The 27,590-nt window shown below is 41.6% G+C and overlaps 1 protein-coding gene across 1 annotated transcript in view; it reads left to right on the top strand.

The window, feature by feature from the left end:
* The first annotated feature begins 21,478 nt into the window (after positions 1-21,478).
* The window catches only part of NELL2 (neural EGFL like 2), a 147,726-nt gene continuing 141,614 nt past the window's right edge, over positions 21,479-27,590 (top strand). Inside the window, exons 1-2 of the mRNA XM_030463366.1 lie at positions 21,479-22,059; positions 22,236-22,364. Coding sequence (XP_030319226.1) covers positions 22,005-22,059; positions 22,236-22,364 — 184 coding nt within the window. The 5' untranslated portion in view covers positions 21,479-22,004. The remainder of the gene's footprint in view (positions 22,060-22,235; positions 22,365-27,590) is intronic.

Raw genomic sequence — 27,590 nt, 5'->3', positions numbered from 1 at the left:
CTTCAGATGACCTGACTCTAAAATGCAGTGTGAATGTGCTCAGATTTACTCAGGATTTGACTTTCTCACATACTTCGCTAAGACTCCTTGATTATACCAGTGCTCTGTGTAGCAAGGTTAATGTTGCCTTGGGTTACACTAAATGTCCTGCCATTTCATCTCTGGCTCACTATGGACACAATATTTGCCCTCTATGATTTCTTTTTTATTTTTAAGAGGACATCTTTGGGAAAGTTGATCTTTTGGAGGTTCAGCAGTTCTCGTGAGAGAAATCCAGTTTCACTTTTTATTTTCGAGGGCTACAGGGATTTAAATCCTTTAGTTTGACTGAAAAATTTTGTAGATTTCATGCAGAGAAAGACAGAGAAAATAGTTTCACAAAGGTAACTGAGCTGCAGAAGTGGCTATCTAGCTTATGGGGCAAAACTGAACAGAACAAGCTCTCATACAGGATCTTTTTGACTTCCAGCTTGTTACCCAAACTCCAGAGAAGAGAAGTTGACACTTGGAAATGGAACTTAGTATGATACTTCTCATTGACCTCAGTTTAAGGAAATACTGTTTCTTAGCACAATTCAGTGTGCTTGATAAAGCTTCCCTTTAATCCCTTTAAAATGACTAAGTATTTCAGAATAGACCCATACGTCTCCAGCAAGTACAGATGGCCATTGCAGAAGGCAAAGCTGCTGGTAGAACTTGGAGCAATTTTTAAACTTGTTTTATGCTGTTAAACACTTGCTCTTCCTGATGATGAATTGGTGCACATCCAGGTCTGAGCTGGTCATCTAGATTTCCTTTATAGAGAGAAATGGGGTCTTCTATGATATTATTATTTCACCCTGAAGCTGACATCTAAAATGGGTCAGATGAATCAAAACCTAGAAGTGTGTCCTTTAGATGAAGGGAATTTAGTGTGTTAAGCTCAGGTGGAAGCACTTGGATTGCAAATGTCTCAAGTGAAGTGAAATAAAACTACCTATCCAACTATCTTTTCTGGACTGTCCTGTAGAAAACTCAGAAGCTTTCTCAAGAAGAATGAAATGCTCTTTTACTTCTAATGTCTTTATTTCTACTGAGTCGTGTTTTCTGGACTGTCTATTTGAGATCATTGGCTGTCAAAGCAATAAGATCTTAATACTCTGGAGTGCCCAAATCACAGGTATCATGGATTATTTTTTGCAAGGAGAATGACACAGTTTATCTTGAACAATACCTAGTTGAATTGTTAATGGTGATATTATAAAAAAAATATCACTTTATCAGCTCTTCTGCAACAAGAGAAAAACTGAATAAAAATTTTATGCTTTCCTGCATAGGAAGATAAAGCCACAATCCAGTCAAGTGCAAGCAGGGAGGTATTGTTATGTCACAATATCTTATGTGACATAAGATCTTATCTGTAGTAGGTGATGCTGATGGTGAAGTACAATAATAGAATCATTTTATTTGTAGAAGTTTTTGTTAGTATCCATGCTATCACACCCCACCCTCCTCCCCACTCCCCCCTCCCCCCTGCGGCACAACTTGAGGCCATTTCCTCTCATCCTATCTCCTGTTACTTGGGAGAAACAATCAACCTCCACCCCACTGTAACCTCCTTTCAGGTAGGTGTAGAGAGCAAAGGGCCCAAAACTGAACACTGTTCAAGGTGTGGCCTCACCTGAGGCTAGTACATGGGGTCTATCACTTCCCTAGTCCTGCTGGCCACCCTATTTCTTATAAAAGTCAAGATGCTGATGGCCCTTTTGGCCACCTGAGCACACTGCTGGCTCATATTCAGCCAGCTGTCCTTTTCCTCTGGGCAGCTTTCCAGCCACTCTTCACTGAGTCTGTAGTGTTGCAAGGGGTTGTTATGACCCAAGTGCAGGATCTGCCACTGCACCATCCTGAACCCCATAGAATTGGCCTTGTCCTGTTGATTCAGCCTGTCCACATCCCTCTCTAGAGCCTTTCTACCCTCAGGCAGATGACCACTCCTACCCAACTTGGTGTTTTCTGCAAACCTACTGAGGGTTTACTGGATCCTCTCATCCAGGTCATTGGTAAGGGTATTAAAGCAGGTAAGTTACAGTTCTCCTGAACCCACTTCTCTCCTTCCATTAAAGCCATACTTGCCTTGCTTTCATCAACGACTATCTGAATGAGACCTGATATCAAAACCAGTGTGCTATTTATCAATTGCAATGAGGGAAATATTCCTGCCTTCAGGAATAACATCTGTCACCCACTTGTCTTTGTGCATAACCACCCCATACTCATACAAATGAAGTGCCGGTCTACCTGTTTCAGATTCCAAGATGCTACCCTCTGCTACCCTATTGAATGCAGTGATTATAATCTGATAAGAAACTTTATAAGATTAAACAAAAATACTTACTTCCCCTCACAGTGTTCTAAGTCAGTTCTCTGTCATTTTCCAAGGCACATACTTATTGATTTTTCTCACATGCAGCATTTCTATGGCTCAGAAATCTAAGCAGGTAGAAAGTTGGCACAAACAATGGATAACTGTAAAGACACTCAGCTGTCAGATAGAAGATGTAATATGCAAAAATCTGGACATTCCATTGATACTGTGATGATATTTTCTTAGTATTTTTATAAATAAGTGTACAGAGTGTAGAATATGTACTAGAAGATGAAACAAAGCTCTGCTCTCCTCTATAATATAGAAGTCATGTGGAATGCTAACTAAATTGTCTTGCTTTCTTTTTCTCTCTTCTGCAAAGGAAAAAAAGAGCTTTTTTCCTGCTCTCCTAAAAATAAAAGATTGATGAAAGTGGTGCATGACATGCACATCAGGAAAATGCACCCTGACATTTTTGCACAAAGTATGTGTTGCATGTTGACAGATTTTTGCTATAAAACTGACAGTTTTGGTGCAAGCTGTTCCTGCCATGTCTATAGGGAATAGATAGCAAAAGGGAGAAGTATAATTTACACTATGCCCACTTGAAATGAACCTGACAAGCTACAAGGTGGCTCAGTTGTTCCATATAAAAGTACCATAAGGTATCTAAAGCTTGTTCCCTTGCCATTTATAAAACAATATCTTTAAACACTATACGTGTAACGTGCTGTCCTGATTACAGGAAAATCACAGATGTCTTCACAGGTTTTCACACATATTTTATAAGTATCAGTGTAAACCAGTGAACTGAAGTCTTAGTGGGATTCTATCTCTTCCCCCAAATGTTCATAGTGCAAGACCTAATTTACTGAAAAAATTTACATGAAGCAAGGCTGCTTATTTATGAAAAGGTGCACAAAGGTGACCATGGTGGACGGCATAGTTCTAAGGACTTTTTACAAGGAAGAAAAATGGTAGTAATCCTTGAAGCAAATTAAATGTTTGTCTCCCCAGAATGTGTATCTATTAATTTTAAATGAGAATACATCTATAAAAATCTTTCTACTTGGATAAAGATTATCATCAAAGCTATAATATATTCAAATTCAATACAAAATATCATTTTACTAATAATTTCCTTATGCTTTGAAATTTAAAAGAAATGGAAAGATCTTTAAAAAGAAATGATTAAATGTGCAAATGCAATCCTTGCATCTTTTTTTTTTTTTTTTTTTTTTTTTTAGGAGAAATATACCTTTTAGAAACCTATCTGCAGAGAAATCTTACGTTTTTTTCTCATCTTATTTTTATTCTTTGCCTTTTCTATTTTTAATGACGGGTTGCTGTACAGTAGGCTGAACACCATGCATCTTCAGTCTTCCCTATTTAGATTAACCTAGGGAGAACATTAGATTTCTAATCTTGGACAGTCTCACTTCCATTCTCCCATTGCTTGAGGGCTTACCTCCCGTCACCTCAAGCTAAATCCTCCTCATTTATTCACAAGAACCATCAACTTTCATGAGGCTGCCAAAATAAATAAGACCAACAGGATGTGGCCCCATATTTATTTCAGTAACAGCTTTCTTCAGTGTAACTGCTACACAGTATGACACCAGGGCTCAGCTCTTAACACCAATTAGTTTCTAGCAGAATGACTTGATTTCTGTTTTCTTACACTGTGAACAATTTAGTAAAGCTGTAACTAACAGTTAGTTTACGCATATCCTCCAAACCCTACTCAATTTTGAGGTATTTTTGTTTTTCTTGGCATTATGGTCTGCTGCTATTCTGCTCAGTGCCTCTTGAGGCTCTCTTTTTCTCGACTTTCATGTCTGTTCTAGGCTTGTCTCCTTTCTAGAGCTCTCTCAGTGGACTATGTTTGGAAAGACATGATTGATAGATCTAGTTTGGTGAAGTACTTGGAGATCAAGGATGAAATTTTAAAGCTCACCTAGAGGCTAAATGAACATGATCAATCATATGAAGAAGAAGAGGAATAAGACAAAGATGAAGACCCATTAAACTACTGGAGCTCAGCTGCATCCTTTGATGCTCACCCTACCTGAGTGGGAGAAACAAGCCCTACACAGAAGAAAGCTGGGATTAGAACCATAAAATGATTTCAGTGCCCCTGTAAAAGCTTGTGATCCTCAAAACCTCAACTTTTGGGGAGTTATAATTGGAAAATAACATTTGTCTGAACTGTAAATGTACTCTACTGATCCAGAGGTCCTCCTGCACCTATGTGGCCCAGCAGGCTGCTGTGGCCTAAAATGTGGCTGCAACCAGCAGCATTGGAAGAAGTGGTGTGGCTGGCATTAAAGCTGGCCAGCTTCCACTTTCCACCTTTAAAGATCCTAAGTTTAAATAGTAAAGGCAGCTACTGCCCAGCACATGAGGGAAGGCAGAAATGGGTCAGAAAAATATTCTGGGTCAAGCAATAGCAGAGAGTCCTGGCATCCCAACTAGTTGGTTTGTTTGAGCTCAGAGCAGTGGTTCTCTGATTTCTTGAAACTGCCCATATGGGGTCTGCCTTCTTCTCCTTGCTGACAGGGACAAAGGGCATTATCAGTCCCCCCATGCTCTCTTTCTCATCCCTTCTCACTTTACTGGATCTGCTGTGCTAAGTTTCTCAGCATTGCTGCTGCCCCTCTCTTGCAATCAGCAATGGAGCAACTGGACCCAGGCTGTGAGGCAGGAACATAGAGGAAGAGGGAGGAGGTGGGGGACACAGTGTAACTGGTCTAAAATGTGCCAGACTTATGCTGAAGAAAATGCATCCCTAATTTTTGCCTTTTCCTTACTCACTCCTGGTCAATAGGTAGTCCTGCATCTTGTGAAAAAAACAGAACTAGGGCTAGAAAAGCATCTGCTGCTGCCTGCCCCCATTCTTATATTCAGAGTCAGGATGTCTCATTTCTGGGGTAGATCCTCTGCCAAGGAAGCTGCTGCAAGCAACAGCAGTGGGAATTCAAATTCTCTCCCAGTCTATCCCTCTGCCACAGGAGATGATGTAATTTGGGGGCAGCTGAAACTTTAGAGTTGCCATCTGCTTCCACAGAGCTGTAAGGAAGCGACTGCTGCTGGTCAAAAAAATCCAAATGACAGATCCTTACATGACAGAAATGTGCTGAGCAATCCAAAAGAAGACAAGTTTCTCTCCTGAAGCCAGAATGCAGTAATGATTCTGGAGAAAGCAAGGCTGTGTATTAAGCTGCTAAAAAATTATATTCTGAACGATACTGTGTTATGGGATAATTCTGAGTTGGATAGCTAATTCATTTCCCATTTTTCTGAGCTTTGCCATTACAGTAGTTTCATCTTGCCTGCCTGGCTACCTTCCTCAAGAGGACTAGAGAACACTCAGTTGTTGCCTACCTCTCTTAAAGCATATCATCCAGAGGGCAGACTTATTGTGTATCATAGGTTAGTATCTAAAAGCATTTTCAGTGTGCTACTGATTTTTTGCAGAACAATCTCTTATGAATGCAATCCAGGAGGAGGTGGGAAGAAGTGAGAGCGGAGGGGAGAGGATGGAGTGATGCTTATTGTCATGGAAACATTTTCCCACTCTATTGTTGGCCAGCACTTACAGATGTGGCTTAGCAAACATCTAGGTCTGGGGCAGACCTACAGAAGCCATCAGCAGTGGTACATGTGACTTGCTGTGTGGTGGACTGAGTATTTGCAATTTTGCTACCACTACATATCTACTTACACATTGCAATCAATAAACTACTTGAGCCTGGTACTCCAAGACACTTGCAGTAACCCTGGATACTACACTACTGATGAAGGCAAACGTAGGATATCTGCAGAGAGCAAGGCTATAGGGCTCTTCTGTATTCTAATGGTTGATTCAAACTAATGTATTTTCTGACCTTGAGCTCTGCATTTAGATTTTTAAGAAGCTTGAGAATCAGTTTCAAATTATTGAAGAGATAGTTGTAATCTCCATTTTCTTCCAAATGCACGGCTTTCAATTCCCCTCTGTCCTTTCAGACACCTCCTCTATTAAATGGTCACAGAAGATGAATAACAGTGGTGTGAATTCTTCAAAACTGCATTATATGTTATTCTGCTCTTTATTAATGTCTATGTTTTATTTACGATAACCTTGTGAGCAGTAAGATGAGATGGCATCCACATGGTCTCTGTATCCAGCTGAAAAATTACACAAGTGTATTATTAACATTCAAGGATGAGGAAAACAATAAAAAACCAGGAACGAAGGAGAGAAAGTACCTTTGCAAAATTAGGTCAGAAATTAAAGGAGGACTGTGAGTGCTATGTATTTGGATGAGCTATTTCTTAGTTGCCAAGGTTTTAAAGATCTATTTGTGTAATTCATGTAATTGTCAGAAGTTCGCAGGCTTCTCTTTTAACACCTACTGTATGCTAATGTGTTTTTTCCTAACAGATTTTATTCAGATTTATTTAATACACTGAAATTTTTATATTGCCTTTACTGGCTCCAAATACAGTGTGTCACAGAGAGCTTTGAGATCAAGGGAGGAAGGGTTTTCCCTTTACTAGATATTTGCTTTGTAGATTGGACTATTCCAGCATTTTTGCTATTAGAATGACATGGTCCATATTGCTTATTTGAAATATCTTAACACTGTGGTAAACATTTCCTAAATTAGGAGCATACAGTAGAGCAATTAAACCATTTTAAAGATCATCACATATTCCAATAAAATATTTTTAAAGTCCATTGCATGTGAAACTATGTTCTGTATCACTTTTATGTCTGCTTGAGAGGACTTTCAGGCTATGAAATATCTTTCACTTCATGATTACTGTTGGCAATGATAAAAGGATATGTCCAATTTTAATACAAGGGCTGTGAGCCTTTAATACAAAGGCTGTGAGTCCATTCTTTGTGTGGGTTCTCCTTTGCTTTTACACAGACACTGAGCTTGTTCCAGTTCTCTCTCTCTTGGTATTGAGCTCAATGGTCAAGAATCATGGCTCAGACTCCAAAACTCTTGACTCTGCTTACACTGGGTTTTTTAAAAAATTCATTTCAGGTGTCTCCTAATTTCCACTCTAGCTTCAGAATGTTTAAGTGCACCTGAGTCATAGTTTCAAGCTTTTATCTATGAACATGAGTAATGAATGCTTTTCTTTTTTCTTTTCCCTTTTTCTTTAGTGAAAGCTGATAGTCTCATGAAATTGCTTGCTTCTAGCTGTGGCCTTCAGAAACTCAGCAAACATCCCAAGACTTAAAGTAAAATATGAATGCTGCCAAGATAGCCATCAAGGCATCTCTCCTTTTTAGGCTTTTTTGGGGGGGGGGGGAAACTGCATAATCATGAAGGACAAGAAAAGGTGTAAGTAAGTCATGCAGGGCTTTGTGGTGGGAATAAGAGGTGTAGAACAGGAGTTTTCTGATGAACAGAAGGCACAGAGTAGAAAATATGTTTCTGTCAGAGCCATCTGTTGTGGATCTCCCCAGGCTCAGCTGTGGATACGGGTGGAGATCTCTGTAAGATAATGGAAGAATTATCTGTTGGTAGGAGTTTTCAGACTTACATATAGATTGGACAGTTATGTTATCAGTTATTGCAAAATCCTGGTATTCTTAGATGAGAAAGTCTGCATATTCTCCTATAGGTCACTAAATCAACCACAGATGATCTTGCTTTAAACTCATATCCTTACAGAATTACAAAGAAACTAACTGTCAAAAATCATCTTTGATCAGGTGATTATAAAGCATTTAAATCAGGTCTGTATCTAAGGTTTTGGATACAGAGTGGCAATTTTTTTTTTTTGGGGTGTATGAAAAAGACTCAGTGGAGTAAGGAGCTAAAGAATTTTGATGTGTAGGAGGACCACAGTTAATTTAAGTCAGAAGTGTGTATTATTTAAGAGTTTTCTTGTGTATTGCAGGCACAAGGGGAAAGTGGTAGGAAAGCAAACTTGACCTGCTTGGCAAAAATAAGCACCCACAGACTGGATGTGTTTGAGAGTGAGAAAAAACCTGCTTCTAATGGAAAAGGAACTGACAGAGCTAGGTCTCAAAGGTCAGAAAATGCATCCAAAACCCTCATGGGCCTGCACTTCATGAAGAAAATTAAAGAAATAGCAGAAGATACTATATCTTCTGAAATAAATACAGAATAAGGAGGCAAGCGTAGAGGAACTGCTGACTGACAGGTGGAAATGAAAGGTTAATCCAGGTATGGCCAAAGAGTAACTGAATCCCACTCCAAGGAACTGGGAGGAGGATAGGGCTGGGATGTGAATGAGGATGGCAGGATGATGGAAGCCATCCTCCCCTGAAGCAACAGCAAAAGAGAAGGAACATTGACACAGCAGATGTGAAGCAGCTCCACTGCTGCTCTGGGCCAGATCCAGAGCAGGTCCTGCTGGGCTGTGTCCATGTGTGCAGCTAGTTAACCTTTCCTGCTTTTCCGTGGCTCTGGAAAAGCAAATATAGCTCCCAGGCAGCCCCACCACCTAGCACTGGTTGGCAGCTCAAAAGGCCTCATCCAGTTTCAAGCTGTCTTCAGTAAAAATCTGAAGCAAGGTTGGCTTCCTCACCACTTGGAAATGTGGGAAGCTCAGTTCCAGTCTGGGCAGACAGTGAGTGACACTTCCCCACTCCCAAACTACAAGTTAGGCAGATGGCCTGAAGCAAACAAGAGATTGTATTGTAGGGTTTAAACATATTGAGAGGGGAAACCTGAGCAATCTGTTGCAAGCAGGGCAAACGCTTCAAATAATTTCCTGGCAATAATCCTGACCACATTGTCTCCTCCACCACTAAGTGTTGGGCGAGGTGAGAAGTGCTCATGGGCTGCCAGGCTGATGCATAAAATGAGGTAGTGAGGGAGCTGAGGAGCTGATGCTTCCCTGCTCCATAGAAACTAAGGCAGCTGCATATGTATTAAAAATTCCACAAGTCCTGAGCTGTCAGAGCCCTGCACATGTATCTGAAAGGCAACCCAGGTGACTCCCTCATCCAGCTTAGAAGACAACAAACATAGGAACTGGTTCTTTGAGAAGCCTCTGCTCATTTTTTGGTGGCTGAGCATACCTGTTGCTATTGCTCAGCTGTCCTGCCCTCTCTGCTAACTCCTTCCTCAGGCTGCAGTTTCACTGCACTACTGGCCTGGCCTGGCCTTTACCCCTCCGTTTCCTGAGAACCCTCTCTTCCATTCCTCACCATTCATTTTTTTTTGGAAAAAGCTGCAAGGACAGTCAGGATCTATGTGGACTCCTTCCAGTACAGATTTTTTTCTGAACACTCTCTTCATTAGGAATCCCTCAGCACCCTTTGAAAGAAATGCCCCTAATACTATTGAACACACATGGTTGCTAAACCTATTAAGGATTTAGAGAAAAAAAAACCAACATGAAAAGCAGGAGTGAGTGATGTCCCAAACATTACTTCTCTCTGTCCTGACACTTCACCTGCTCAATAGCTCCTTTTTTTTTTTTTTTTTTTTTTTTTCCCCAGAAGATGCTGGCAAAGTACTTGTTATCTGCTGGCACCTCTCCTTCTGCTATTTCTAGAGAGAAACATGCTGCTTCTAGGCATGAGCAAAAGACAGAAAAAAAAAGAGTGGAGGGAGGAGATAAAGACAATCACAGCTCAACTGAATTTTGTTCTGTATGAACCCCAGAAAAGATTTTAGGGAATAAATATGGCTGAAAAAGCAAATATGAAGTCAACTGGATCTATCTATATTTAAGGAAAGTGATGAGACAGGGTGTGCCTCACAGGAACTAATATTTGAGTAAGAGATGACAGGGGATTAATTCTGACAATGTAGAACAGAGGAGGCTGCTGAATTACAGGAACAGAGAGCAATAGTTACATTGCTTGTGAGGGCAGCCTTGAGCCCAGTCTGGTTTGATGTTTTGCTTTGTGACCTTGGTGCAAGAACTAGATTTCTGCTTACAAAATCAGCAGATGACACAAAGCTGGTACGTACAGCTAATACAGACCAGGGGAAGACTTGATTATTATGCAGAAAAAATTAGATGACCTTGTGGAACTGCAGAATTGAAACAGCATGAAATTTAATAATCCAAAGTGCAAAATCATGCCCTTGAAGACTAATCACCAGAACATTTGTGATAGTAAAGGGGTTCATGAAATGAAGGAAGAAGGGATGAAGGAACTGATTGACCATAGATGGCCATGAGCCCCTCTGTGCTACATGGTCATGAAAACAGCTAATGATGCTCCAAAATATACCTGGCAAGAATTTACAGCAGAGATGGGAGGGAGTCAGTAGCAAGGTAAAGGCACTGGGCTCAAGAGATCATAAGGATTTATTTTCAGCTGTTTTCAAAAGATACTTTATAACAAAGGCAGATAAAGACACAAATGTGTGCAAGTAGGAAAGGTCAGACAGGGTTGCAGTGATTACCATTTCTGTGTCATGTGCCCTTAGTTCTCCCCCCTCTCCCCAAGCTTTCATATAAGATTTGCTGCTCTGCATTTCTGTAGTCCTTATTGAGTTAATCCCATCCAGCAAGGGGTATTCCAGTCACCCAGACAGGTGAAGAAGTGAATTCCCCTTTCCACTGATGTATAACTTCATTATGGGGCAAAGGGAAATTTTCACTTTCATTCATTAGAGGTTGGCCACAGTAAGATATTAGGGGAAGCATGGAGTTTCCTTGTAGTCCTGGGAAATCAGCCTGTGTCTGATCTTCACCTGCTCAGGGCTTAAGTCACCCTCAGGGCTGAGGAGGAGTGATGGAGATTCCAGCAGCCTCTACACTGTAGGACTGGGTATCACCAACGAGGGCTTGGTACCCAAGTGCTGGTCCATCCCTGTGCTGCTTTCTTGCAGCCCAATTGTCAAATCATCTCTTTCCTGGACTTAGTTAAGCTGCTCAACATTTACATCAGAGCAAGGAAAAAAGAAGTCTCAAGCTCAGCGTAAGGTATTCAGTGCACCTCTGGCATTTTCCTCCTCTTCCTTCTACCCTTCACGTTTTTCGGTCCCATTTGAGGTGAGAAGAAGGCAAGGAAATGGATTCAGTGGATTGGGCATCGGCAGCTTTCAGCAACCCCCCTCCCATCAGCACTGTAATCTGTGAAAAATACCTTGCAATAAGGACAGGCTGTTCATTTTCCTCTGTGCTCAGTCTGGCTCACCCTGTGTAAGCAGAGGCTATCTTTAGCACGTTGTCGGTCTATTTTATGAAGAGATATAAAAGCTCCCACAGCAGGAGTCCTCTGGCTCTGAGACTGGGTGAAGGAATGAGGCTACGACAGACTGCTTAGCTGGCCCCACTGTTCAGAGCCATCTGCTTGCCAAGATTTCTCAGCTATGAAGAAAGCAGCAGACACTGCCCTTCTCAGCGGTGGTATGTCACCATATGTACTGAGCACTCCTCAGAGATTAGGAAGGGCTCAGATAAAATGAAACCCAAACAATTTAAATAGATGAACAGAAGAGACTTTGTACTATCTGCTGTTTCAAAATAAACCCTCTGGTTGTAAATAAACAACGAAATGTAGTAGTTCTCCTGCCCCAAATGCAAATCAGCAGGGCTCTCCCATAATTTGTTCAGACCCTATTAATGAGTATAAGCAGTTTAAGCAGGTTTTTTTTATGTCCCTATCTCTGCAGTTGCTTATGCTAAACATAATTTCCTTTCCTGTTGCTAGCTTTGCAACAAGTCCCAAGAGTTATTTACAGACACCTCGGTTTTATCTAATTTAACAGCTTTGCACTGTCAGCAGTTTTGCAATCTCATTGTATTCCCTCTCTTCCTGGTCACTAATAAATAGATGTGTCCAGAGGAAGAGTGGAATCAATCCTAGAAATGATCCCCTGGTACAGTCCCTACGGCATCACACTCTTACCTCTTTCTCATCCCAGTCATCTGCCATTTGCCATCCTTTTCTCCCTCTTTACCTGGTAAGAAAGACCTTATCTCCTACCCCAAAGTTACTGAGTTTCCTTAAAAGCCTCATATGAATGATGTTATCAAACGTCTCTGTCAGCGCATGTCCTGTGATTCACTTTTAGTCAATGTTTTGCTACCTCTTAGTAACATTTGAACAGATTTAAGAAAGCACAATTTATTCTCACTGATAAGTCTATCAGTGGATCTATCTCTGCTGATCTGTGCTGACTTGCAATTTGTTCATGCTGATATTTTTCTCCCTCTCCTACATATCACCTGTAGGTGTTTTATAACTATTTTAAATTATTTTCTCTACCATCTTCCCCCTTAATGAATCAAATTTCTCTAGATTCCAGTTCTGAGGGTCAGTCTTAAGAGCTGTTTTAAGGATTGCTACAGTGTTGGCCATTTTCCAGTTATCCAGTAGAGTGGCTGTTTTAATGATGAATTACATATCTTTAATGATAAATTGTGGGAGGCTGGAATTGTGCTCCATTCTTAGAATTTCCTCAGGATCTCTGATGACTTCCATTTGGTACCATGAATAATTGGAAGACATATTTCTGGAGTTGTTACACCACTGATTTTTAAAATCTTTTATCCAACAGGGCTTTTACATCAGTACAAATAACTTCAGAGTAAAGATTCACCCCCAGCCTTTCTTTTCTGACACCCACATAAGTCATTTGCCTTCACTGCAATATTTTCTCACCCTGTACTTCTTTCCTTTACACTTAACAGTCTCATAACCCTATGTATAATAGTCAGATTTCAGTATGGGCTTTACTTGCATAACTTCCTATTTGTCATCCCATGTTCTAAAGTGTTTATGTACTTTCTGAGCTTCATCTTACTCTATGAGTTGTATTTTACCTGCCAAATCCTCTATTTTATTTGCATTCCTTTAAATGGGTATCTATTCCTGAAAGATGCTTTAGAGATCAAAATTAATCCTTGAATGTTACTATTTAATTATTCTGTGCCTTCCCTCGTGTCTTTGTTCAGAACTGTGGAGATCTGCTAAAGCCCAGGTTATAAATAGATTCCATCCTAAAGTTATGAATTATATGTTTTTTTAAATAGTTATTTATCTGGAAGAAGAAGGTCCTGCTTTAAATGATATTTTATTTTAAAATGCTGATATTTTGCATATAACTTCAAAAATTTACCCTGAATGTGATTCCATTCGTATGTGCTTTTAATTCTATCAGCTTCAAGGGAAATATTCACATAAATAGGAGAGTCATAATTATTCTTATCCTAATCATTGTAGTTGGGACTGTACTCTCTGAACCAAACCCTGCTGTAACTAAGCTCATGAGCTCCATTACACATACTATTTCTTCATGTGTACTTATTTTGATCCACATCCCAGGATTTGTTTTTCTAGGATCTAAAATTTGTGTGCAAATAGTCAGTTTCTCCTACACACCCTGAACCCCCATCAGTACTGTAAATGCAACACTTTAACTCCTCTAAAAATCATCATTGAACTTTTTTTTTTTTTTCAGATTCCCTTCTAATAAAAGTTACTTATTCACAGTCGATTCATTTCTTCCCAACCTGGTACTGGCTTCTCAGCCATTGGAAACTCTCCCCTCCTGTAGCTCCATACCTCTTTGCTAGTAACAAACCTGTGACTTAGCATTCCTGCATCCTCCTCCCCATCCAAGAGGGATCCAAGAGTGTCCCACTTACACTATTTTTGATGCTTTATTTCTTTCTTAAGGTTACCATGTTGTTAGAATTCAAAAGCAAGAATGTAAGGAGTTCCCACTTTCTAAAATTGTTTTCCCATCAGTGGTTGGGTACTGAAGCCAGGTACTGAGGCTATTGACTGCCACCTGTCCCCACTGGCAGTCTAACTCCCATAGGCAAGCAAGTCTGTTAACATAACAGATCTCTGGCTTTACATGTGCTTCAACAAATAAGGAAAAAACAAAATTGCAAGTGGTGTTCATGAGAAATGTCTAGTGGTCAGACTTTTGGAAAACAGATCATGTAGATTATGACTAATCAAGCATCTTATGGTGAAATAATTTTCTGCTAGAAGATGACTCAAGAGATGGGTGCTCACTAGCAATAGAGATAAGCCAGGATGAAGCATATGTTGTAATCAGACAGATCAGGTACTTGAACCAGGTCGTATGTGCAACTCTGCTCTTAGGGGACAAGGAGTGGGATCTAATGTATGCATTAGAATTGTCTATAGATGGTAATTTTTAGAGAAAATGTGGCCCCAAATATTCATCTTCCTTTTGTTTGTTCAAAAAAGGGAATGCTGGAATTTATTTGCTATGCTTTTCAGTAATGATTTAGCTATAATAATTAACAGAGAAATTTAGTTCTGTGGCAAATAACAATACTAAAATGATAGATCTTTTAAGGTACATGATGTACATGTACAGTCTGAAATCACTGATCAAATTTCTTAACAGACTGTTGGTTCTGACTGCTTGAAATTGGGATTTATTTATTATATCTTCAGGACTAAGCCAGTGAAGGGTGTTCCAAGATGGAGCATGGACATTCCTTCTTCCTAATGATGCAGCTCAAGGCATTTCCCTTCAGCTGCAGGAAGGTTTCATGGGGTTTTGTCTGTGCTGTGAGACAGGGTTCAGAAATCCTCACTCTTCAAACTTCCCTCTCCAGAAGCCACCCACTGTGTCCCAGCACCACAGTATCTAAGATAGCAAGACTTTCCAGATCTCCCAGTAGCAGAGGCTAATATGGCTTAGGTGTCTCCACCAAAGAGCAGACAGTCCCCTTGTCACCCAGATTGTTGCCTTTCTTCTTCATTTTTCACTCCAGGCAGTAGACATCCAAGGTCCTTTAAGAACGGGAGTCTGATAATGTGTTGATGCTATTACACAATGCTACCCTACTGAAAGGGCTTCTTAATTATCTGATAGTCTAATAGAATCTATTTTAGTTTGCCCAACAAATATGCCTTTGGGTATGGAAACTGTACAGATCAAGTTTGAAAAGCCCATTATTTGTCAGACAGTTTAAGAGATTCTGTGATATTTTCTCTCTAGATATTGAAGAAGTAATTAGTCTATACTAGGAACTGTTAAATTTGTACCTTTGAGCTCACAAGCATATTTTAAACTACTTTTTTTCCTCTCTCTACAACGCAAGAGCCAAAATCTGGGTTTGCTCAAGTGAAAACTATATTGATGTATGACAGGTATTAATATTCTGTTCCATGACTCACCAGGCAGACTGGATTTCTTTGAAATTATCTGTTCTGGATATCAGGAATTTGTTGATATGGCAGCTAGTGCATATGAGAAGGAAAGCTGAGCCTGGTACAACAAGTGTCTGCCATGCTTTGCAGGTGAACAGGATTTGGGGATTGAGTCTGGATCTGGTCTCTGATCCAAAGTTGCCTGAAATCTCACCACTGACTCTTACCACCACTGTAAGCTGTGAATATCATCCCCTAAAGATTGTGTCAAACCTGTAAAAATAGCATGTTTTCTAAAATGGCATCTGTTTTTAATGAAAATAAAGCCTGGAGAACCCATTGGGTCCCTTGTGGTCACTAACAAATTCTGCTGTCAAGTGTGGATTTGTTCTGGTTTGATTCTCAGCTACTGGAGTTTGTTTTCCCTTTTTTCCACAGTAAAGTCTTTTGCTGTCAGAAATCCTCTCACCTTGGTACTTGCAGATGGAATTGCTACATTACATTAGGCAGCGGAAGAAGAAAAATATTGCACTTACCCTCTTTCAGGGACTCACACTGCAGCCAGTATCTGGCTCAGGTGTGGGTTGTGTAGACTTTTTTCTTTATTGCAAGACTAAAACATACCAGACTAAAGTCTTTCTATGCCAGTTTTGTTATCATAAATATTTGTGATGGATAAGCCAATCCATTTTTTTAATAGGGATAATACTTCAGATGTCAAAATGATCAAAATACAGAGCACACTGAGGTCAAGGTAATTTAACTCTGATCTTGCTTAATTGTTATTGTGGTCTGGACTGACATAACTGAGATAATTAAACCCTGATCATCAACTATCCTCTTCTTACTTCATATGGTTCCATGCTCCAAATACAACACCAACAGTCCTAGCTGACATTTTCTGTGAAAAGACATCTTTAGGCATCATGATGTGTGAAGGTTGCCAGCAGGGCAGTCTAGCACTTCTACCTTACATCAAAGGGATGCGCACCCTCTTGGAGGGAGAAAATAAAGCTAGTTTTAAAAAGAAGACTCTAGCAAGGAAGGTTAATGTGGACACCTTGCAACTTCAAAGATTCGAGGTTCAACTGTAGGAAAAAGAGAGGGTAACCTTCACTTCCAGTCTTTCTTCCTTGCCCTCGAATCACCAAAGAGCTCTGAGAAAACTTCTGGAAAACACCTCCATCTCTACCTCTTGTTAATGGGATTTTCTCCATTTGTCTCTGTGCTGAAGAACATGGCTGTAACAACCACCTTGTAATTTCCACCACTCCTGGTGCCGCTTCTCCACTGCTGACTGTACCACTCTGCTTGCCAAAGCTGCAACCTCAGGTGCAAGACTTGAAATACCCTCAAGTGAAGATAGTATAAAAACCCAGGAAGATATGAAATTTTAAGAGATGTGAAGTGAGTTCCTTAAAAGCTATAGCCTGTGCTTTACTGCTCTGTTTTCTAACGGTAAGTAATTTTTGCAATTACAAGTGGGACAATATACTAACTGTATGAAATATTAATAACTGTAACTAAAATGGGTGATGTCTCATCAGCTGATGTGTGCTTGAAAGGACTGCCTTTGATGCCAAGGCATTTTAACTGGGCTGGTGCTGCTATGGTTGAGTGTGTAGCTTAGTCATTTTGACAGTCTCTGCTGGATCTTCACCAAGTGCTGTATTTAAATATCAAGTTTTTTGAGGCTTTCCTGGTCAGCAAGACATTTCTGAGATGGTAAGCCTGCTGTGTGCAGGATGCTGATAGGGATGCCAGGGCTCACCTGGGGGTGGCTGCAAGACCGACAAGTTGCAAAAGGAGTGGGTGTGAATGCATGTGTTGTGCATGTAGAAGGGGGAAGGGAGAGAGCACCTGTGCAAGGGAAAACTGCTAAAAGCCTATGGGATATCAGGAATAGAGGTCTGTGCAAGGGTGGAGTTGTGAGTGGGCTAATGAAGCAGCAAAAGTAAATTGTCTGCTTTAAAGAAATAAATAGACTTGTGTAGATGTTGGAGGGAGAGGGTTCTGCAGGAGAAGTTCCCAGATCTGGTCAGGAGGCTGTCAAGAAAAAACCTATCTAATAAACACCTGAGGTTTATTCAAGAAGAGCATCTGAGCTTTGCTTTTTGCTGTTGAAGCCATCATTTAAAAAACAAGTGAAAATGAGTTTAGTTGTTTCACCTTATTCCCACATGGCATTTCCTATGTCACACAACAATTTTATGGTCTTTACATATGACTGTTTTCCTAGAAGGAAAATCTGGATCATAATGATATAATGTTACAGACAGACATCCACATTGAAAGGTACTAATAGAAACTGCTGTGGCATAATTTACTTGCATTTCCCTGATTGTAACTAATAAAAGCCCTCATCCCCAGAAGAATCAAATTTACTCAAATTAAAAAGCTGCTTCTCTATGACAACGCACGGTTCTTCTTGTTCCACTTCAAAAACTATTAATTATGGAACTTCATGTTTTACAAATATTTTTCTGTAGAAATGCTTCATTAAAGCACTATAATATTGAGTAAACAACTGTTTGTATTTTGCAATATAAGGAAGACTTATTTCCATACTCTCAGAAAAGAAGTTGCATCAGTGTTTTCTAAGTAGGTTAGTGGCAATACCTTGTATATTTCTTAAATTCACATGGACTCTCCAGGTTACAGCATAGGAATACATATACATGAAATATTAATGTTTTTCTTTAAAAATAAATAGGCCTGCATAAGCTGCAGTAAGAGAGGTAATGCTTTCCCAGTGCAGAACTGTAATCTGTATGCTTTAAAAGTTTTACCCAGTTCAGTTTATTAACATATAATTAATATGTGTGTAATTAAGATGAGATTCCCTTTGCAGTGAATTCATTTGTGAATTCAGGCCTTGTAACACAACTCTTAAATTTTTATTTGGCATAAAAATTGTTGTGAGCATTAGTCATTAATCAGAGGATCTACTTAATTTTCGGCATCTAGTAGGGGATTGGTGAGAGGGGTGTGTGTCAGTATCATGATATCTATTTAGTCCAAAAATCTCATTGAAATCCACATACCGATGACCAGAAAACTATTGATAATTCAGTTGTATTACAGAATAAAGTTGTGTTACAGTGTGCTCCTGCTTGTGTGACTAAAGCATGGTGTGTTTGACTTTCTGGTCAGGCATGGACACCACCACCAGAGCCATTCTCTCTTCCAGGAGATTTGGCAGATGAGTCCAAGGTCAGATCCTCAGAAAGCCCTTTCACTTGGACAAACTCAACATGTAATACTGTTGACATACCCATTGCTATGGAATTACAAGATGTCATTGTAGAAGTTTTGGAAAGGGAAGGCAGTTGCACTGTAGATGTGGTAATTCCTGTGACTGGGTCGTATTCTGTAGGAAGGCATGGGAGAAGTCCCATAGCCAGTGTGCAAGAGGAGCCTTGCCTCCAACTTATGTTTTCTTGAGCAATCCTACCTCTAATGTTTGTAGAGACCAGACCTATCTTAGCCCACAAAAAACCCCAAAAACCAAAAACCAAAATCAAAATCCCAACAAAACAAACCTCTGAGACATCTAGATTCTGGAGATCCTTGAAGCTTTCTGAGAGCCTTAGAGGAGAATACATGGAATAAGCTATTTTAGACAGAGGCCTTGCTTGATATAGAAATCACTGGAATACTGTGCTTTCACCAATACATGGTTCATATATATTGTAACACTTTCTTAGGTCTGTCACCATGTGTGGAGTAGGTTATAGTCTGCCTCAATGCAACATGTATGTAGATCTCTTGGCTACAACACATGGTTTCCATCAAAGAGTATTCCAGACAACTGAAGGCATAAAAAAATTATTTATTTCCATAATATCCAGATTTGAGTAAGGACACATTCAGAAAAACCTGCAAAACTGTATTTCTGGAGTGATCAGAAAGTGATTCCATGGTGTACCCAAGTATTTGAAAGACTGAATAATTAACATAGTATTCCTGGTAGAAATTCTCATTTTGTTGATCACTTTTTGGTTAGCTGAAATATATCACTATTGACATGCCACACAGCAGAAACACAGCTCTGTGCAGTGTGTATAATGTCTGCCATGGGCACCACATGGATAAGAGGGAGTAAAAGCAGGTTAGATGGTGTTTTGAGTCATTTTTCCTGTACCTGACATGAAGATGAGTGGCCACCCCCTGGTGATCTACTGAGAAAGAAATGGATTCTCAAAAGGGTGGACCCCACCTGATTTACAGGCTTACTTCCTCTGGCAGCCCTAGCTAATGGAAGTTGTCAGGGGCTGCTGGCAGATGCAAAGACTTCAAGACAGATGTTGCCTCTTTTGGTTTGTTCATTTACGTGCCTTCCTCAGCTGGCAGTAGGGCTCGTTACACACCACCATTGCTCTGGATTTTTTTGAACCTATTTCTTCCCAAATTAATGGCTTCTGGTTCAGTTATCTGTGACCAATGTGATTGGAGTAGCATGAAAACAATCACCGACGCGTGGCTGTTGTCCATTAACTCCCCCCAGGAAACACATCTCCTGTTAGACTGCTCTGGCAGCCAGCAGATATCATGAGTTAGGAGGCAGAGTTCCACATCACTGACAGGCTGGAGACACAGCTTTAAAGCTTTGGTGCAGAAGTGGTGCTTGGTGGATGGGGATGGAGTTGAGATGTCGTTGTCTCCTCTGCCTGTGCAAAGTACACCACCAGGGACACTGTGTGACCAATTACACTCCTGGTACCAGCAGTGGAACTCCTTTTATTTATACTTTTTTTTGGTTTCATACAAGTTACAATGGGAAGTTGGCTCTATAAGCACCACTCATGGGGCTGTATTTGTTTCACCACCTGAAGGAGAAGCCTGTAACTCTCCCAAGGGTGACATGGGTGGTGGGGCCAACTAGACCTGTGCTCTAACACCCATGTTTTGGATTTGGGTTGGGGATTCATTTGCATTTTTCCCACTTTCCTCTTTAAGCACTCCTCTCTCTCTCTCTCTCTTTTATTTTTTTTTTTTTTTAATTAATTAATTAATTTATATTTTATTTTTATTGTTTTCTTTTAAGAAAGAAGATGTTTGCTTTTTATGTTTCTTACAGTCTCGGTTATTCTGGACTGGAAATTACATACCTTTGACTCTCATGGTCATCTTTAAAAAAATAAGAAAGAAAGAAGGAAAAAACCTCTCTTCCTTTTAGCCTTTGGAATTACTCTTGGTAAAACTTTTGTAAAGGTTACTTGTACAGATTTTATTATTTGTAAAGATAATAGAAGATGGATTTGAGGGAGGTCAGTAAAGAATACTGGAATAATCAGCTGACATCAGGGTCTTACTGACAAGCACGTCAAGCTAGAAAAGAAAAAAGTAAATTAATAAATACTTTATTCTGCAGAATTTGACACACTGGCAACAACACATTTTTGCCTTGTACATTCTGAGTCTTAGAAAGGGAAGAAATAAGGGTATTCTTAGCCTCCTTTATAGGTACAGGACTAGCAAGGCACAGGAATGTCATTTGCCGGGGCGGAGAGCATCTTCAGGAGCGAAGCGTAGGGCACTGTGTTAGCTCCCAATTCCTGCTTCCCGCAAGGACAAACGGGAACCTGCGGCTGACAGAGCCTGTGCCGCACGCTCCCATCTTAGTCAACTTCGGCGAACGGGCTGGTTTCTTATCCCCTCCTACCCCGAATTATTTTTATTCGTGTTCTTAGATCAGACTGAGGTTTCGCCACAGCCTGGACGGCATTACCTCTGGATGGTGTTTCAAGAGGTGACTCTATCCGACAGTCCGGCCGCAGATCTCTAGGGACACCTCAACGGAGGGCAGGGGCACCCCGGGGGTTCACTCCTTCAGACCCCCCGCCACCGCTTCCGATCCACCCCCTCTTCCCGCCGCCGCGCCCGCCCTCCCTCGGAGAAGCTCCCTGGAGACTCCCCTCAAACTTCCCATCCCGGATTTCCCCGACGGCGGGTTCTCCCTCCCTCCTTTCACGCCCGGCGGACGGGGCGGCGGGGCGGTGCCTCCCCCCGGCCCGGCCCTGCCCGGCCCGGCGGAGGCGGTGGGCGGTGGGCGGCTCTTGCGGCCGCGGCATAAACCGGCGGCTCCTCCCGCCAGCCCCGCTGTCCCCGCTGGACGGCGGGGAGGAGACCGGCGCTTCCGCGGGAGTCTGGCGGAGAGGTTGCGGCGGTAGCGGTCCGTCCTCTCCTCCTCTCCAGCCGAGGGGCTGCGCCCGGTGGCGGCGGCGGGGCGGGGAGCTGCGGGGCACGGGCGCGCCGCCTCCGCCTCCCGGCTGCCGCGGCCTCGCTCTCTCGCTCGCACGGCATCAGCGGCGAGCTCCAGCGGGGCTCCCCCTGGCTCCCCTCATTGTCTGCCCAGGGCAGAGGGCTGCGCTGCCCGCCCGCCCCCCGCCCTCGCCTTTGTGTGCTCCGGCCGGCGGTGGGGTTGCGCGGAGCCCGCCGTGATGCGCTCTGCAGGGCGGTGGGGGGTCCGCTCCTCCCGGTGAGAAGCAGGGTGGGAGCCAGCCTCTGCCCCGGAGGTTTTTCACCCGCAGCAGCCGGAGGAGGGGGACTATGGACTGAGCGCATCGGTGTACCATGGAGTCGGGCATCCGCTTGAGCACGCTCTGCCTTCTCCTCTGCCTGGGACCAGGTAGGCGGATGCCGGACCCGCCGGGAGGGCAGCCGGGAGCGGGGCCGGAGGAGCTGTGCGGCGGCGATGCTCCGGTCCCCGGGCGGCCGCAGGTGCCAGGCGCGGCGGCGGCGACGAGGGGGATGCTCGGAAAGTTGCCGTGTCGGCGGGTGGGGTAACGGCACTTTCTGGGTCAGTTGCAGGCTTTGGAGTGGACCCCTCGCTGCAGATCGACGTGCTGTCTGAGCTACAGCTGGGAGGCTCCGCCGAAGGCGTGCGCCAGGTGCCGGGGCTGCACAACGGGAGCAAAGCTTTCCTCTTCTCAGGTACTGCCACGGCCAGCCCCAGCCCGCCGGGCCCTGCTCAACTTCGGCGGCCGCGGTCGGACCCGTGCGCCGCGCCTGGGGGTCTTGCCTCCCCTCCCTTTCCCCCCCTCACCCATTGAGGGTTTTGCCCGCTCCTGAAGCACCCGGGGTCCTTTCTCTGCCCGCTTTTCTTTCACTCTTCTCTCCCTCTCCAGATTCCCCCATTTTAAACATCTAACCTTCCCCTTCCCCCCCCCCCCCCCCCCCCCCCCCCCCATTTGACTGGTAGACGCTTAATTAAAGTACAGCAGGGACGAGGATGGCAGATGGCTTGTTTTGTGAGTCGTGGGGTGCAGCGATGAATAATAGCACCACCCACTCTTCTGCTTTACTTGGGAAACGCTAAGCATACCCCACTTCCAGCTAAGGAAATGCTCACTGAAACTTTCATGTGAATCGAACAAAATGTTGAAAAGAAGTGCCCGGGAGGAGTGAGGGAGATGGCTGAAAATGCGACGACCCTTTTTAATCGAAGGAAGAGTGGCACCTCTGTGAGCTTCTATGTCATACCCCTCTTGAGAAACAAAGAATTAGTTTGTGTCTCTTCTAGTGCTTGCGATTGTTTTTTTGTTCATATTGGGAACAAAAATAGAATAGAAGTCTCGTTCCATCTTTCAAAAAGACATTTAGGAGGTTTATTTAAAATAATTAAACTTCGTTATAGTGCAATTTATAAAGGGCTGCAAAATAGCTCTCAATGCTAGTTGAATTTATTGACATGTTACATTGCCTACACTTGCTTACTTTCAGTGTATTTCTGTATTACACTTTAATAATGCTTTGATACCTTAAATGAAGCTGTAGTCAAGAATGCTTTCAGGAAAAAAAATACCTGATATAAAAAAAAAAAAAGCAATCCTAAAAATGGCCTTTAAAAGCAAGTCTCCTTTCTGAAAGATGATGAAATGTTCCCTATAAACATTACTAAACAAGAGCAAGGAATATGGCTTAACATCTGGTGGAGCAAGAGTGAATCTCTGCATCCACCTGTAGTTTTAAAATAGGGGGGCTTGATTGCTGGTTTCTTGTGTCATGCCAGGAGTTTCAGCTCGAATCTAAAAGCATTTCTAGTGCAACAGGCAAGAGGTTGTGTTTCCCATACAGAAGAGTCATAATTCAAGGGAGATGAGATCTGGAAAGGGAATTTCTTTTTCATGTTTGCATTAATGAGAGAATTTATCAGAAGCTAATAGCTGCCAAAGGCTTTTATTTTTTATTTTTTATTTTTTTTATTTTTTTAAGGTGATATCTAGTGGTGTTCTTCCCTGCTATAACCAGCATGTGTCACTATGGACATTAATGTGGAAGACACATGGGCATATACATTTAGGAACACTGACACATGCTGGTTTTAAGCATCCGTGGTGAGCTTGTGGCTGCAGAGCAGACTCCTCCATGAAGGGGGCGACTGCTTAGAATGGCAACACGTTTGTGTGACTGTAGGCTCCATGTCCTAAAATAGCTGTAATTTTTAAGGTATAGTTCTGAGTTGAGGCCCCACTGTGCTGTAAATGCTTGGGGTGAGGGGGAAGTCAAAACTCCCTTTGATTTTGGTGGTAACAGGATTAGAGGCTTGAAAGCATAAGTCTCTTTATTGTATATTTCCCCAGTGTCAAGATAAAAAGATTACCGGGTTCCTAAGGTTTTTTTTTTCAAGTTTTCCCCTCTTTATTTGTAATTATGAGTGTATGGTGTATGTAGTTCCCAAATAAGTAACAAAAGGAACCTTTTGTTTTGTTGAGAGGAATCGGAGGAATAACAAGGAAGAAAATGCTTGGGTCTAAATGGTGGTTATAGCTACTTGGTATCCTCTGGGAATTCTTCAGCTCCCTGTAGGACTGGAGATATTTTTCTGCTAGTGCATGAGATGAATGTCGATTTTTATAGTAAATGGGGTCCTTGCTGAGCAACTATATATAAATGCAACTTAGAAAACGAAAATAGAGAAATTTCCTTTCTTGATCATACCACTGGGTCCATTTAGTATTTTTTGTTCTGCTCCTAGAACTACAGCTGTGGGAATATTACTGCAATGTGTGCCTCTTAATGTATATATTTGCAGTGTGTGAATTTCAAATATAAGTATGCCATGACTTTAAATTTAGTTTTTGCTGATGTTTTTTCCTTATTCCAGTTAGAGCTGTAGTCATAAGCCCAAATATTTTTTGTGGAAGGACACAAATAACTTTGGATGATCTATGAACTTAGTTTGGATACTTTAACTTGAGATCCTTTGCCTTTTGCTTTCTTCAGAAAGAAGCTTTTCTAGTATGTCATACATATTTATGACCTTTTAGTATATTGCCTTTTTGGTAGACTACATTCTCAAGTGGTGTGAAGCCTTACTTTACATATGCTTAAAGCATACAGAAAACCTAAATGCTGTTTATTTTAGAAAGAAATGAGGGAAGTGGCAAGTTGAGCTTCCAACAGGTACCAGACAAAGATATATGGTGGGAAAACTGCACATAAAGCTAAAGCAAATAGTCTCTTTCCTTCTGTTTCTATGTGAAAAGTCAGTTTTGACTGCTTAATTAGATGTAGCATCAATTTTCCATATGAGTGTTTCAGTATCTAATTGGCTGTTGTGACAAATTCTTCTTTGTGTAATTGATTTTAAAAGGTGTTCATATTTCTAGTCCATATAATACAGTGAGCAGTTATTTAGGTGGTTTTAGTCTGTTATTGTCCATTCAAGACCATGTAGATGTCTTTTTATTTCCTGATTTAGAAAGAACTGTAGCTATTTGAAACTTGCTGTCACTTGAGCTTTCTTTTCGAGTACCAATCTGCTTTGTCACTGTGCAAACCTTACATAAAGCATCAGACTTGGGGAAACACAACTCTGACTTCAGCAGGGTTCAATGCTGTGGACTTATTTTTAAAGCTTTTTAGGTGCCTGGTGCTATTTGGTTGTAGTGGATATAATGCTGCTGTAACCTGGCTCTAGGTACTGAGCTGCAGGGACTTCTCTTCCTGGAGAAATGGGATTTGCAAAGTAATTGTAAAGTGTTGCAGTGTAGCTTGTGGGAAGATACAATTATGAATAGAAAAACAGGAGGAAGTCTTCCAAACTATTCATGTTACTATATGTGAACATCTGCCAGCACTTCCAAGCCAACAGCAGATATTATTATGTCAAAATATGTTGAGAGGAAAATTACTTTTCTTCTGGTCAGAGCAGCAGAACAGAAGTCAGAATATCTACACCATAATCTTTTCTCTTTTAGTGATTGTTTGCATAAATCAGTGAAATTTTCAATACCTTCATTTTCCCTTTTCAAAACAGAGATGACAGTAAAGGTAAACCCCAAATCAGATGGTTTTGATTCAAGTGTCATTAATGTATTTGAAGAAGGCTTTTGGAGAAATACCAGTTGTCATTCTTATAATTCATTCTTTGTAAATATACTGTATTAATGCAATTTGAGGAGATGGGTAGAGATGAAAGTCAGTGTGGCCATTTTCCTATGCAAACATGAAAATCATGTTGTTACAAGAGAACTTTTTGCATATATAGCTGCAGGGAAGTTTGAAAAGGCACCAACAACAGAGGGTACTGAGGGTTTTGGATAGGTCAGGCTGGATTTAAGCCTGTGATCAGGAGTGTCAAAGTCATGCACATGCATGGTATTTCAACTTGCAACTGGAAATGGTCATCTGAGGTGTGAGAGTCCAAATAAGTTCTGGAAGAGTAACCTGGTCTCCTTCTGGTACTTCCCTAGGGAGCAACCTTTTGTTGCACTCTCTCCTCCCTTTAGATGCTGTTTCCTATATATTTTATAAATAGAATATATTGTTAGTGTTTCTGGATCTTACGTGCTGTTGAGAGCAAATCCTGTGCATTCATTCAGAGTATCTTTGCCCAAACAAGTGTATGTGTAGGAGTGGAGACAGCTTCCAACCACCTCCATCAGCAATGGAGAGTGGTGGTAGTTCCACTGTAAATCAAGCTATGAAAGGCATTGAAAAGGAAAGGTAGGTGATGTGTAGGGAAAGTATATGTCTATCAAAAGGTGTATCTACTCCTCAGAGGGTGGCAAAAGTGTGGGCAGAAGAGTACAATCAGATGGTTACAAGTGCAGGAGTGTGTATTTAAGGAAAAGATAAAAAGGGCATGGCAATCACGAAAGTATGGGAGCTTTTGTAACTGAATGCAGAATGTGGAATTTATGCAGAGGATAAGCTTTTTCTGTGCCATCCGGGCTATATAACCCTTGATATAGTTTTGGATAATATTTAGATATTTCTGATGAGGGGGGACAGTTCTGGAGGCAAGACCTGGTATCTTCTGATGGGGAACAAGATGTGCTATAAAACACCAAAGAGACTATTTAGCCTGTCAGTGTGATGCATGAAAAGACTCAGCACTACTGAGCTTTGAGTTGAGTCTTGCTGGCAGAAAACCCCCCCTAAAATAGGCCTCTTGACATAAGTGATCTGTTACCTACTGCTACATAACTGGATCATTAGCAAGACAGTATTAACATATATATTTCTATCTATCTTATGTCCCTTTGGAAAGATCACTGGATTTTGGCCCATAACATCATCTATGGACATTACTAAATTAAAGAGCTAAAAATAAAGCAGTAAAACTAGATGCAAGTAATCTTTCTCTTGTTATAGAAATAGGATTTACGTTGCCTATGCATGTCACACACACTTTTTTCCTTGCCACCTGTCATTGAAACTATGGACAGATGCTTTCTCCAGGTTCCAGCTGAGCCTGCTGAAAATATTACTGTTCCCAGCTGCTTATCACTGCCCAGGAGCTACAGGTTACTATCCCCACAACATTTCCAGAGCAAGAGATTATATGAATGTTCCCATGTCTGCTGATGGCAAAGTTGGCCAGCTTCAGGAGCAAACCTGGCTGACTGCAGTGACATGGATTAGAAAGTCCCATAAAATCCCTTTTCTCCAGCTGTACTTGAGACCCAAATTGTCTCCCAGAGGAGCAGTAACAGACAGCTGGGGGAGAGGATGCTAATGTTGCCAACTGGCGTGGCTGACTGCAGAGTGAATACCTATCTGCAGCTTGTTTCATCTTGGAAGCAAGCTGGTTTCTCTTTCAGAATCACTGAATCCTCAAAGTGTGGAACCCTCAAGCTTAGAGGTCATATGGAGATAATAAAAAACTCCCAGAATTTTTTGACAGACAATGAAAACCCCACACCCCCTTAG

Source organism: Calypte anna, chromosome 1 (genome assembly GCF_003957555.1).
Source record: "Calypte anna isolate BGI_N300 chromosome 1, bCalAnn1_v1.p, whole genome shotgun sequence".
Classification (NCBI taxonomy): Eukaryota; Metazoa; Chordata; class Aves; order Apodiformes; family Trochilidae; genus Calypte; species Calypte anna.
The sequence above is the reverse complement of the archived record's forward strand: the minus strand, read 5'-3'. Positions and strand labels throughout refer to the sequence as shown.